Source organism: Onychostoma macrolepis, chromosome 23 (assembly GCF_012432095.1).
Source record: "Onychostoma macrolepis isolate SWU-2019 chromosome 23, ASM1243209v1, whole genome shotgun sequence".
NCBI classification, from domain to species: domain Eukaryota; kingdom Metazoa; phylum Chordata; class Actinopteri; order Cypriniformes; family Cyprinidae; genus Onychostoma; species Onychostoma macrolepis.
Window position 1 is genome coordinate 16,013,975 of NC_081177.1, and position 13,830 is coordinate 16,027,804.

Below are 13,830 nucleotides of genomic sequence, written 5' to 3' on the forward strand. Positions count from 1 at the left end.
AAACACAAAATTAACGTCTAGACTAGACTTATAACTAGACTCTGTGTGAGTCTACGAGTTTTGCAAGACTTATGCCATAGGCCTAAATTTAAAATAAAAAAAAAATAAAAAATGAATTCAACTGACATGTCTCAGACCTCAGGCCTGTTGGCAATAAAATATAAAATTAGTTTATTTAATGTAATAATATGTAATGTAATTCAGTGTAATTGGAATTAAAGTAAACGAACCAAAAATAGCCAAATGGTAAATGTCCACAGGAAATGCATAAGTTGATAAAAACAAAGAATCAGATCGGTTAACGTACACGGTGGTATTATTACATGTAGCCTACAAATACATTTTACACGATTAATGTTAACTGGGAGCAGATAATGCGAAACTTTGTGAACACTAAGCAATATTCTCTTCTGCTGTAATATTAATATCGACTGCCACCTTGTGGCCAGCAGTGAACAACATTTGCAGAGCGATTTCATAGTTTCTAAGATCTTTCTGGTGAAGTTAACTTCACATATAAATGTATTAAATGTTTAATTATTCAAGAAAAACATTATTTCGCAATTTTAAAAAAGAAAAAAATATATGTTTTAAGTGTTCGCTTTAAGACTGTTTAAGGCCCTGACTTGAAAAATAAAACTGAAAAAGCTTCCCATTATCTACATTAATAATAGTAATTGATTTATTTTGAGTAGCCTGTGTGTGCGTTTAGTCGGAACCTGACACTCGTGTTACAAATTCAATCAATCAACAAGTTAGCTATGACTGAAACCCTCTGAGAATCTGAAATGAGCAGTTCATATCCTCCTTAAAGCCAGGACAGTCAAGCTTTTGTAAATAATGGGATTGAGTAAAGCGCGGCTGAGGTTCTGGTGACCGCTGTCGCAGCGCGCTCAGGTGCTTTCACGAGACAATGCGCATTTGTTGTCATCTGCTCCCGCGTGGAGCGATGAGCTCCGAGCTCCGAGCACCGGCCCGTCAAATTCCCTCATTGTCTGCAGTCAGTAAATGCTTTTTAGTGCCTCCGGCTCACAGGTAAAGATAACGACAGGACAAAGTGGGGCGCATTCTCACAATACAGTACCTATGTTGACAGAATCTGTCGACATGTACGCTAACTTTTTAGGTCAGCTAACTGAGGATGACGAGTAGGCCCACCTGAGGTAACTTGTCTCGTGCTATTTACATAAAAATGTAGGCTACTCGTTGGTTGTGTAAGTTAAGTTTTACCCACACAACTGATGTGATGACATCAACTACACTGTGCAGGCAGAATATTACTCAAATTTTTGTTAATAAAACTTGCAGTTAATGGTTGTTGTTGACTTTACTAGGAACTGCAACGTAGGCCTAATGTATGGTTTAAATATCTATGGAGGACATCTATAATACCTGGCAGAAGTTATTGGTAATTGCTCAGCTGGTCTTCTGGAAGTAGCCTACGCAATTCAGAGGCTGCCATATTTACCTCATGTAGTTGCTTAGTTCCTGGTAGCTATATTTGTAATGTGACTGATCCTTTTGCAAAGAGAAAGAAGTAAATTTCATGATTTCAAGAGCAATTTGTAATCTAATTTCTCACTGTTTAAACACACTATGATTACGTAAAATACTTTGTCTCAGTCCTGATTTGTGGTTTTAGATTACAAACAATTTTGTAATCTAACAGTTTAGAATTGATGACCAATTGATGTCCATTCAACTTTTAATTCATTCAGAGAGTGAAGCATTGTCAAACACACTCTATATTCCATGTGGCAACACATTACCTGCATTAGCTACCAAAGTGTGTCTTCCTTTTTATGAGAAGTTAGAGACTTGCTGATATATGATGTTGCACTGCTTGTCAGATATATGTGTGTAAAACAGCAGAATAATTATATTATTAAAATTATTTTAAAAAATTTAATGGAAATGATTAAAACAGACCTCCACACCAGTGGTTCTCTCAACAAATTATTTAAATTTAAATGATTAAAATGATTTAAATTTAGTTATATTAAAGGTATACTCCGGCCCAAAATGAAAATTTTGTCATTAATCACTTACCCCCATGTCGTTCCAAACCCGTAAAAGCTTCGTTCGTCTTCGGAACACAATTTGAGATATTTTGGATGAAAACCGGGAGGCTTGTGACTGTCCCATTGACTGCATAGTAAATTGCACTGTCAAGCAGTGTTGGGGGTAACGCATTACAAGTAACGTGAGTTACGTAATAATATTACTTTTTTCAAGTAACTAGTAAAGTAACGCATTACTTTTTATTTTACAAGAAAATATCTGAGTTACTTTTTCAAAAAAGTAAAGCCAGTTACTTTTTTCCCATTTATTGACTGACAGTGCGCTGTGTGAACATGATGTTACTGTAGTTCTAGACTAAATGTGAACGTGCATTAATTCATCCCACTCGCAAAAAAACTGATTTAGTATTCATCAAAATGAATTAAAACAGTGTAATGCAAACTCAGAATATGACGCAAACCGGCAATAATTAAATATGTTAAACAACACGAATGTATCTAATCCCATTTTATTAACCAATGCCTTTGCTGCTGACCTTTGATGATCCAGTTCAACCATACCTATAAGCAAAAATGACTTTAGATAAACTAACAATTGTGCTTCATTGTTTTGTTTTTTTTATTGCTGAAGAGTGTTGAACCTTCTCCTGCGTTCTACTGTACATACGTGAATTTACCTTTCCTTCAGCCTGAAGTTTATTCATTACACTTTTTGGTGTGAACGGGCTTTTACATTTGCTATAAATAGAACTTCTTGTATTAAAAACAATAAAGCCCTGCTCATATTTAAAAAGTAACGCAAAAGTAACGTAACGCATTACTTTCCATAATAAGTAACTATGTAACGTAATTAGTTACTTTTTTAGGGAGTAACACAATATTGTAATGCATTACTTTTAAAAGTAACTTTCCCCAACACTGCTGTCAAGGTCCATAAAAGTATGAAAAAGATATTCTCCAAAATAGCGCTACGCTGAACCAGAGGAGACGAATTGTTGAATAAACTTGTTGTTTTGTTTTCTTTGCGCAGAAAAAGTGTTCTCGTGGCTTGAACCATTGATGGCAGATGGGCTATTCTGACGGTGCTTTTCATACTTTTATGGACCTTTACTTTGCAGTCAATGGGACAGTCACAAACCTCCTATTTCATCCAAAATATCTCAAATTGTGTTCTGAAGACGAACAAAGCTTTTACAGGTTTGGAACGACATGGGGTAAGTGATTAATGACAAAATTTTCATTTTGGGGTGGAGTAACCCTTTAACATAATGTTAATTAAAATGCTAAGAAATGTTTTTTTTATCATACATTGAATTGAATATTGTCTTGAACAAAGGGGGTATAATAAATGTTGAGAACTCCTTTTTTTTTATTTTATATGCAGAGATGGACCAGGATCTTACCTAGTTAGCCAACTATAAACATTGATTTTTATACTATTTGGTGTCTTAAATAGTTGTTTTTCCATTAAATAGCCACTCAAAAATAGAATTGCTATAAAGAATAAAGAATTGCACATGAAGGAGTCCTGTGTTCAAACCTCAGATAAGGTTATATAGTTTTTCAATAAACTATTGGACATACAGACCATGATGCCCAAATATTTCATTTAAACTTAAGACATTTTAGCATTTGTAGCAATAGTGGCACCATTCTTTAAAACTTAACAAGGTTTCAGAGCAGACAAGTGTGAATTTAATTATCTTTTTCTCAAAGAAATGCTGTAACAGTGTCTTTTGTTACATGCAAAACTGAAAAGGAGATGCCATGCCATGCCACCATGCTTTGTTGAAAAACTGTCACTTGACCTGGGCGTTTCTATTTACAAGGGATTGAAAAGTCAGGCAATGAATAGTTGCAGCTGAAATAGCAGTACAATTAGAGAAGAAACACCACTGTATTAGCCACTGCTAAGTAGTCCAAACAGATCTCAATCTTAATCCCAGAAACGGATTTATTGGGCTTAATCCTGTTGATGAAAACAGAATCCCACCCGCGTTCAGACAGCCCACCGCCCCAGGTGCAGTAAACTCACTAGACAAGGTCTTTCCCCCTCTGTCTCAGTAAAGCTCTGATGAATTGATAGTGTAGGACCTCGCTGGGCAACATGCCCGGTCTGTGATGGTTAATTGGTGGGGGGAATGTTTTCCCACAGAAGCCAGAATGAAATGTATAAAGGTCATGAATAATTAAAAGAGTGAATGCAAAGTGGGTTTTGTTGGTCTGAATGTCAAGCAAACTTCTCACTTCAAAAAGACTTAAATAACATTCCTTCTGTGAAAGAAAAAGGACTCCCAAGTGCTACTGACTTGTTATTTGATACATAGTCTTTGGTTCTCACATTTAATATTTTTTTAATATTGCGTGCTACAGTTTGTCCTCTGATTCTCTATAGAGTTCAGACACTTGTGAAGGAAGGAAGAGCAGAGGGCACGAGACACCGCTTAGATCTCTGTAGATAATGGGATAAAGAGAGATCTGTTATCTTAATATCATAATGATTTAATGGCAATTCGCAAATTGGCCAGATTAGTTAATCCTACTGTCTACATTTATAATCTTGATGTCTCTAAACATGACCTCAGACCCCATTTGCCATTCAGCCTTTTGCTGGGCAGGAGCCAACACGAGCAATTTTGTACAAATGATACACATGTTATTTGCTCAGTTTGAAATCATTGTAAAATATGTTAGGTTTTGATGAATTTGTTGCAAAATTACATTTATGCATTTGCCAGATACTATCCAAACCAATTTGCATTGTATTCAAAATTGACATTTACATTTAGTCATTTCTTGCTTTCTTTGGGAATCGAACCCATGACTTTGACTACTGCCAAGCACTACTGTTTGCATTACAGTTCAGGAAAGCTACAATTTATCTTTGTAAAATTATAATTCATGATCTGGTTTCCTAGCGTCTTTGTCTTTAGATGTCCTTGTGTAATATGCAGCATGTGTTTTAAGCACTGTGCATGGCTGTGTCAAATGACCAAAATGTGAATGTGTCCTGACTGTGACATTAATACCTTGAGTGGCATTCGCCATGACTTGTTTCTAAGAGTTGGAAAGAAGACCCTACATATATGCACATGATATCACAGCAGAAATCTGGCAACAGACACAATCATATGATCTTTCGTTAGAGAGTCCTCCACTGTGTCAGCTGATGGAATCTTTTTGACTGCAGGCAATACAATCCTTTGCCTTCCTCACTAAACCTGCTCTGATACATAACTGCCAAATGGTATGTCATTGGAAGCTGAAATTAAAGGCTACAATATACCTACAGTATATATACTGTAAAGGTTTCGTACAGTTTGTGTTTTGTATGTCTGATGGGTTTTTTGGTTTTGGACAATTGAATGTTTTGTTAGAACTTGCGATATAATTGGAAAATGCAAAGAAAGGCTTTCAAGGACTTGTACAACTATTACAACTATATGTGTATTTGTATACATTAATTTATTTTATAAAACAAAATTCAGTAAAATGCTGTTTGTCAATGTACCACCTACTCATGATATTTGGTTGCAAATGTCCTTCTTGTGATGACTGTGATTACAATGTGTTTTTCTTTTTTTGCTGTAAGGGGTTCAAAGCTGAGGTGGGTGAAAAAAAAAAATCAAATTTTTGCAACCATTAATCTGGTCTTCAGTGTCACATGATCTTTCAGCCTGGCTGCGATGTTGCTGAATAAAAGTAATTAAATCTTTACTTTTTCCTGTATGTGAAAATTTTTTGTTGTAAAAAATATTAGTTTAAAAAAAAATCATATCATTTTTTACAGTGTAAACACTAATAAGACATTCATTCTAAAGCTGCCACATCTCTCATTAACTTTTTGTCACTAATATGTAATTCATATGCTACTGAAGCAAGGTTTTTCATGGCCAGTCATTCTTCTGGAAGAATCTGCTGTGACTTCTGCAGTGCTGAAAACCATAATAATATATACTCTAGCAGATTTTGTAACAGCCTTGCCAACTAAGAGGCTATGGTTTTCACTTTGTACACATTAGTTTGGGGGGCTCGTGGAAGGTGTCAGAGAGTGAGAGAGAAAGTGCTGCGTGTATTACGTGATGTGTAACACCGTTCTATTTATAACAAATCATAGGGCCTGTGGTGTACCGCTCTTACTCGGAAGGACACACTTCAAAGGGCATTTACTATGCCTCAGGCTACTGAAGTGGTGTGACAGGCTAACTGCTCTGGGACTTTTGCACTTCGCACCATTGAACAGGTACTGTACAGATTTCCGCTGTGAGTTTAATATTAGATTTATATTATTGTTCACACCAAACAAAAATCTAAATGTGAACAAAAGCAGTGGATTCTGCATACTTGGTTCCCCATGCAGTTTTACCAGTGATAAAGTAAAGAAAAATGTGAAAACAGTTTTTTTTTTCAAAGAGCTGTGTTTGTTTGCATGATTTATTTTGATACTGAAAAAAAGATGGATTCATTAAAAAGATAACTTCAGTAGTATTTTGTAATGCAAAATCTATATTTAAAGCTTGAAATAATGGCATTTGTAGTTTGTTCAATGTTTTTGAGCTTTAGAGCACTTTGCATCTGAAAATTGATTTAAGTGTGTTGTATCATGATTTGTGGTTGCAACATGTATAGTCCTGTTTATCAGAATAAGTTTAGATTAATTACATGTCAGTTAATACTGTTTACTGTATGATGGCTATAAAAACATGTAAATTTTTGCATTTTTCCTGTTTTTGTGTTTTTTGTTGTTCTTGTTGTTGTTGTTGTTTTGCCAAACTATTTATTCATAGCCTGACTACGTCAGACTTCGTACTTCCGCTCAATTTCAGTTCCCGAACAAGAAAAGAAGAGTGTTTGGTTCACATTTTGAATGGAGGTGATGTTGTGGCCCTACTCCCAACAGGTTTTGGGAAAAGTTTAATTAATTTAATTTACCGTGGATGCGTAGATTTACTTCACATAATCTGCAAAAGTCGTTCACAGCCATCTTCATTCCGGTATTTTGCTCGATGGTTTTGTTTTCGCCGCATACCTGTGTTTACAGCAGAAGTTCGAGGCGGCTGAGCCGGCGCATAACATGTGTCATAACCAAACGTTATGTGATTGGCTTACGGGTACACCAATGATTTTAAATTTCAATGTCAGTTATGCCCTTCCAGACTCTGTCTACGAAGCAAAGCGAAGTAGCAGAGTTTGGTATTACCAGGCTAATTTATTCATGTCATTCATTGATTATTTCTTGTTTCATTTGTTTTGTAGATTCAGAACCATTTGTGTATCATCCATTTATGATGGACGAATTTGAATACAGTGTACACATCTCGGACCAAGACTGGGACTGTTTTTTTCAGGAGTGTGAGGACTGTGACCTGCTCTCTCCAGTGCTCGCCAGCCGAGAGGACTCGGGTATGAGTGACATTGATGAGATGGGCTGCCTCCTTCTAAGCAAGACCCCGGCCATGGGTATAGCATCCACAGACCCTGATCCAGACCTTCAGATTGATGGCCCGCCAGACTTTGAGGGTTCACCTGTCTGTAATTACCTCAGCAAGTACGGAATACGTAGTCCAGAGCAGGTTCTCTCTGGCAGTGAGGAGGACTTAGACCTTCAGACTGTCAATCTGTTCTTTGAGCAGTTAAAAAGTGTTACAGAAAATCCACAGCCCTTGGAACAAAGCCACGTTATCATTCGTGGAAGTGAGAAGACAGGCCATCTGGAGGGTTTGATTGATAAGCAGGATATTCTGTCTGCAGACACTGGCCCATCTGGCCGAAATGAGGCCAATCTTAGAGGAGAAATCACCAAACAGGGCGTGGCTCATACCTGGGGTGATATGGTCTCAAAAAAATCATTAGAGATCACACCTGCTAATGCACAAGAAGGTGCATCAAAGACTGACACAGAGCTAGTCATTGGAAGGAAGCTGTTGACAACACCCCTAATTACAGTAAGAATGAAGCAAGAGCAACAGGGAAGATGTAGCGGTCTCAGCAAAGATCTAGAGCTTACACCTGAAACAAAGCCACCTGACAAAGAGAAGATGGTAGTGGTTAATAGGAAAGATGTGATTGACCCATATCCAGCAAGACAAAACATTGCTCAACTGGATGCTATAAGTAGTTCTGACTTGAAAGATTCACCAATCGGTCAGATCCCAGTCTCACCTTCCAGAAGAAAGAGGAGGAAGAAAAAGAGAATGAGTGTTGAACCAGTAGAGCAAGGACATGAGGCTCAGATCCACTACCAGCAAATTGAATCAGAGGAAGAGAGATTTATTCAGCGGGAAGAGATCAGCAACCTTCCTGCAAATGTCTGGAAAACAGAGGCAGAGCAACTATCATTTCAAAGAATTAAAACACCTTCAATTGCACATAATACTGATCATTTACAGCTAAGAAACGCATTTGACTTGGAGGCTTCAGCTGATTTTAAGTTTTCAAAAAGCTTGCCAGTATCTTTTACCAGTAATTTAGGCACCACTCTTCCAAAGCTGGAAGTTGAACACATGAGCTTTAATACTATTTCCAAAAGCATGCATGATACATCCCTTGTAAACAATGGACAATTGAAAGCAAAGATTTGTGAGCTGTCATTATTACCCCAGATAGATAAAGTTCTGAATGTAAAAGAAAATGGTTTAAATATAACCGAATCGCTTCAATTTGATCCTGCCGTGCACTTAAGAGAGAGCAGGAACGGTATTAGAGAGACCTTATCAGCTCCTCTAAGTGATAATTCTGATGCAGGATGTCAGAGGAAATCCTTATTATCTCCTAGCGTTTCCATTGCTGTTGATTCAACAGAGCCTCCTTCCTCTACAGCATCTTTTAAATTGACTGAGGACAAAGATTTATCCTGTTTAGGAAATGAGGTTGATTGTTCTCCATTAAAAAATGAACAAACAATTCCAAGCAGTAGTAATATAGTAGAGATTTCAGCTACCGAGGAAAAAAGCTTGTCTTTAACTGACAACATTGATAGAGCAGAATCTTCTTTGGATGGAAACGGTCCAGAAACCCCTTTTTGCTCACAGGAGGCTTCTCAAAAATGGAAACCATGTATTCATGAGAACATTTCAGAATCTCAAAGCCATTTGGCTTCTGAAACCATTGAAATAAACACAAATATACCCGTAAGTGAGACAAATGCAACGACTGAGAGTCATATGTCAGATAATATTAATCATGGAGCAGATGAAGCTCTTATCAAAAGCGGAAATAAAACTAGTGAGGTATTAATTGTGAATGCCTCATCCATAAAGCCAAGGAATTCAGATGAATCGGATGATAAGAGAGACATTAGTGTTAATGAAGTTGCTGTTTCAGCCAGGAATAATAGTGAACAGCTATTTTGTGGAAAGTCCATCAGATCTAGTGGTCCTACGGAAGGAATGCTCTCTGAAGATCCTACTCAAGATGTTTCAGAGTTGCCTCAAAATACGGTTGCTGAAATTAAGGACACTTCCTCCAGTGAGTTGAAAAGTGGAACCAAAGATCTAGAGAGTGTTTCTCTTGATGCTTCAAATCAACTTCCATGTCCTGTGTTTGCTATCTCCTCCTTTTGGAATGAAATGGAGAAGCTTACCATCAATGACATACTGCGTCTGCGGTTGATCAGTAATGCCCAGCACTCCAGCATTTTGACCCAGCCAGAGGATGGTAGCATAGCAGACACTACAGATGCTGCAGACTCGGGCTACTTTACACAACCTGACGACTCTAAGCCGGACCACTTAAGTGGAGACATGTCTTACATATCTGATCTGGATGAAGACCTTGCACAGCTTCAAACCCCATTTCCTTCTAAGCAAGAGGACGAGTTGAGTGAGTTTCCAAGCTCTTGTGGTGTGATGTGGGAGAACGATCCAGATCCAGTGATTGTGGGTGATGAAATGGTGCACATAAGTTCTGAAACCGCTCTTCCTGAACATCTCTACACGGCAAATGCTCAGCAGTGCTTCAGAAGAATGTGTAAGAACATGTCTGTGCAAAATCTGCAAGCTCTAGATACTCAACCAATCAGACAAATCCTGAGAAATGCCTCGATGCATTCAATCCATTCAGAGGTAGAAGATGATTTTATGGATCCTTTTTACCATGTGAACACTTCGGGCTCAAAGATCTTTTCTGATGATGAAGAAGAAATAGAAAGCAGTGGTATAACATTTTCTGAAATAGTCCAGTATTTCTTTGGTGAGGATGAACCTGAACGTTGTGCATCTCGTGCGGACAACATAGCTGCCTCGTACCTTGATGGTACCAGCACCTCGTTGCCTGAGACCTATGACCATTTTTTCTCAGAGTTTGATTCTGGAAGTTTTGTTTGTCCAATTGTGGAAGAGTCAGGGGGTGATAAAATGGTTCCCATATTTTCCTGCTCCCGCTTGGCTAACAGAAACCTTCAGTTCCCAGAGGCATACGACTATTTCTTCCCTGATTCCCCTGGGAGTTCAGATGAAGATGATGAGAATGACAATGCAGCAATCAAGGTAGTGACACAGTATGACTATAAGTCTCCCAACCATGATCCTGTTGACATGTACGAGCACTTCTTGTCTGAAGATGAGAGCGACTTCCTCTGGACGAACCCTCTTTCACTTAGAAAGGTTCGACGCACAGGTTTTACTGTCCCTAAAGGGAACACATGTTCTGGGGAACTTGTCCCTGTGAAGACATTTCCCAAAGGAATCATTCAGCCGATTAATGCCATGAGCCCTGATGGGAGCCCCTTTCCAGATTCCTTGCTCCTCAACCTGGAGAACCGTATCTTCCAGCAGCTGGCTGAACAACAGAAGAAGTGTATGGAGATGCAGCCAATTGTTGCTGATCCAAGTAAGAACTTCAACCATGCGGTATTTTGCACATACACACAATGAATCTGCAAATTGCACACTAACACTTTCTTGGAGGGTTATTTTTTGTTCCCTTTAAACCTAAACCTAAAATAAGAAAATACATTGGTTTCTCTGAATTTTCTGGAAATAATTTTGATCAATTTTGGTCAACTCTCACCTCTTTTCTGTCAATAGCTGCTGACTAAGAGTATCTAGTCACATGTAGAGCCATGCCCGGGCTGATGGAATGGTAGTACGTGCAAATTAGTCTTCACGCCTGCTGGGCAGCTTCTCAAATCGGCCATGTGCCAGAATTTAAGAACATGTTTCACTTTAAAGTACAAGTAAAAATAGAGGAACATCGGGACACTTATCATCATCACTTCATCTATCACTTATTATCATTTGGGATTCAAATCACTACCTGCCTACTGATATATTATTTTATATTAAGTTATATCAGAATTTAACAAACGTTTTTGTTAACATTTATTGGTATATAAGAATTAATACTCAGCAAGGATACATTAAATTGATCAAAAGTGTCACTAAAGACTCTTATATTGTTACAAAAATTGTTTCAAATAAATGCTGTTCTTTTGAATTTTCTATTCATCATAGAATTCAAAGAAAAAAGTATATCGCTATTTCCACAAAAATATTAAGCAGCACAGCTGTTTTCAGCATTAATAATACTTAGAAATGTTTCTTGAGCATCAAATCAGCACATTAGAATGAGTTCTGAAGGATCATGTGACATTGTAGACTGGAGTAATGACTGTTGAAAATTCAGCTTTGCCATCACAGGAATAAATTACATTTCAAAATACATTCAAATACAAATCAGCTGTTTAAAATTGTAATAATATTTCAGAATATTACTGTTTTTGCTCTATTTTTGAAATGTTGCAATAATAGAGTATATCTCAGAGTAAGCTGGTTTTATTTATATTGATTTCAGGAAACCAGTTAGGTTTTGAATATGTTATTGTGTACAGTTAGTTAGTTGTTGTTGTTTTTTTACCATTAAACGACACTGCACTGTTGTTCTGATTTTGGTGCTTCTTTTCTAGGGTTGGATGTACCATTCTTGCCTCTTAAACAGGCAGATATGTGCTTGGTTTGTATTGCTTTTGCCTCGTGGGTGCTAAAATCAACTGGTTCAGGAGCAGACACCTGGAAAGCTGGTATGTGTTTTTATTTCCGTGGTTAGGGTTAGTAAAGTGAGTCATTGATTTAGTCATTCAGTTGTGTTTTGACAATATTTATTTCAAATGTTATGCTTTTCAAAGAAGAAATAGGTCAAACTTTTCCTTGATAAAAAAGCTCTCCGTCACATCAAATTTAGCTAAATTTTGATTTAGAAGAAAGTTTGATCTAGGAATACAATTGATAGTAATCCTTAATGACATATATCTTTTTTTTATTTTTTATTGTTCAGCTCTTCTTGCGAACGTCAGTGCACTCTCTGCCATACGATATCTGCGCAGACACAAGAGGGAGGAGGTCTCTGGAAAAACTCCTCTGCGTCAGATAGAGCCGGCATAACTCCGTAGCACAGCACAGCCCTCAGATCTGATTTCAGTCACATCTCCCTTTTTCCATGTAATGCAAAAAGGTGATGGCGAATGTCAAACATGTGCATGCATGACTTTTTCCATCATTCTCAGTACATATTATTATGATTAACACTGATGTGTTTATTGCTGATGAACTCAGTTGATATACAATAGATGTAGCAAAATATGAGAAAAAACTGTGACTTCAGGCCAGTGGCATTTCAATAATATGCATATGTAGTTTGTTTATGAAATGACCAAAGCTTTTTTTCTGATTCTGGGATATTGTGGATTCACTGTTTGCAGTGGATTCACTGTTTGCAGTGAATGCTGTTGTGCGTTGTGAGGAAAGCAGCAGTATGTTGATTAATATTTGATAATGAGATGCTTACGAAGGTGTTATGATGGAAGATGGACATGTGTATCTAAATAAGTGGACCTGTGGAGAGATTTTAATGAAAGAGCTAATATCTATGTACAAATAGACAGTTTATTGTGATACTATTGGGATGCTGGAATTTTTGCTGGGCCAAATTATTTTGGTGTATTTATAGACCATCTAAATATTAAATCATAAACCAATGTGATAATGTCACTTCATATCTGAAAACACTATTTGATTCGCTCAAATTTCAAGCATATGGTGCTCCCAGTTTTAAATATCATGTCAGATAAATAAATCTCATGTTTATTTGAAAGCATTTAAATGAGTTTAAAGTGTGTTTTATTTATCAGTACACCTGCATGTTAATAGTAATGCTTATTTTGGCCACTAGAGGGGACTAAACAGCCAGTCTAAGGTAAGAAACCTAAAGATTTTTTTTACAAATTGTAAAATTAAACATTTGTTATAATTGAGGGGAACTAATATTACATTATTTTTAAATAGAAACTGAGATTTGTTCTAACAGTTGTGTAGAAAGTTTAAAAAATATATATATTTGCTTATTACCCCATTGAGACGTTTAACATATACTTCTAAATGTTACCAGCAGATGGCAACAAAAGACTGAGGTAAATGTCTCAATAAAGGCCGCGCGGACAGGCGTTATGATGATGTTCATTATTCAAATTCATAATTTCCAACACAAGTTGAAGGTTCAATTTCTTAACGTTTTTACAGCATTGTAACCGTCCAGCTTTACTGAATTAAGTGTAGGGTAAGACGTTCTAAGATGACCCACCCACCTTAACCTACTTTTTCTCTTGACCATAGATGGCACAAAATATCATCTCAACAATAATGAATAAGCTATTTTTAAATTGGTCATTTCATATGAAAGCAACATCCGTGAGATTCAGCCAATTGAAATGTTGAATATCGAAGTTTTTGGGTTAAAAGTTATATGTAGCCTATTATTTTGAAATAAAAAGTTTTTGGGTAAGATGGGCCCCCGAGAATTTGTACAGAAGGTTGCT

The 13,830-nt window shown here is 37.0% G+C and overlaps 1 protein-coding gene across 2 annotated transcripts; it reads left to right on the forward strand.

Moving 5' to 3' along the window:
* The first annotated feature begins 905 nt into the window (after positions 1–905).
* Positions 906–13,121, forward strand: LOC131531492 (PPARGC1 and ESRR induced regulator, muscle 1). Of its 2 annotated transcripts, none has more exons than XM_058762274.1 (5): positions 906–1,035; positions 6,139–6,264; positions 7,278–10,850; positions 11,926–12,039; positions 12,294–13,121. In XM_058762274.1, exons 3-5 carry the CDS (start codon positions 7,307–7,309, stop codon positions 12,398–12,400), a joined length of 3,765 nt encoding a protein of 1,254 aa, XP_058618257.1. In that variant the 5' UTR covers positions 906–1,035; positions 6,139–6,264; positions 7,278–7,306; the 3' UTR covers positions 12,401–13,121. The 2 variants fall into 2 exon arrangements, with proteins under 2 accessions (XP_058618257.1, XP_058618258.1); XM_058762275.1 differs by lacking the exon at positions 906–1,035 and adding an exon at positions 1,053–1,163.
* The last annotated feature ends 709 nt before the right edge of the window (positions 13,122–13,830 follow it).

Coding starts and splice junctions, on each gene's coding strand:
- LOC131531492 (XM_058762274.1), top strand. CDS start 7,307: ATGATGGACGAATTTGAATACAGTGTACACATCTCGGACCAAGACTGG. Junction 10,851..11,925: donor GCCAATTGTTGCTGATCCAA/GTAAGAACTTCA, acceptor CTTCTTTTCTAG/GGTTGGATGTACCATTCTTG. Junction 12,040..12,293: donor AGCAGACACCTGGAAAGCTG/GTATGTGTTTTT, acceptor TTTATTGTTCAG/CTCTTCTTGCGAACGTCAGT.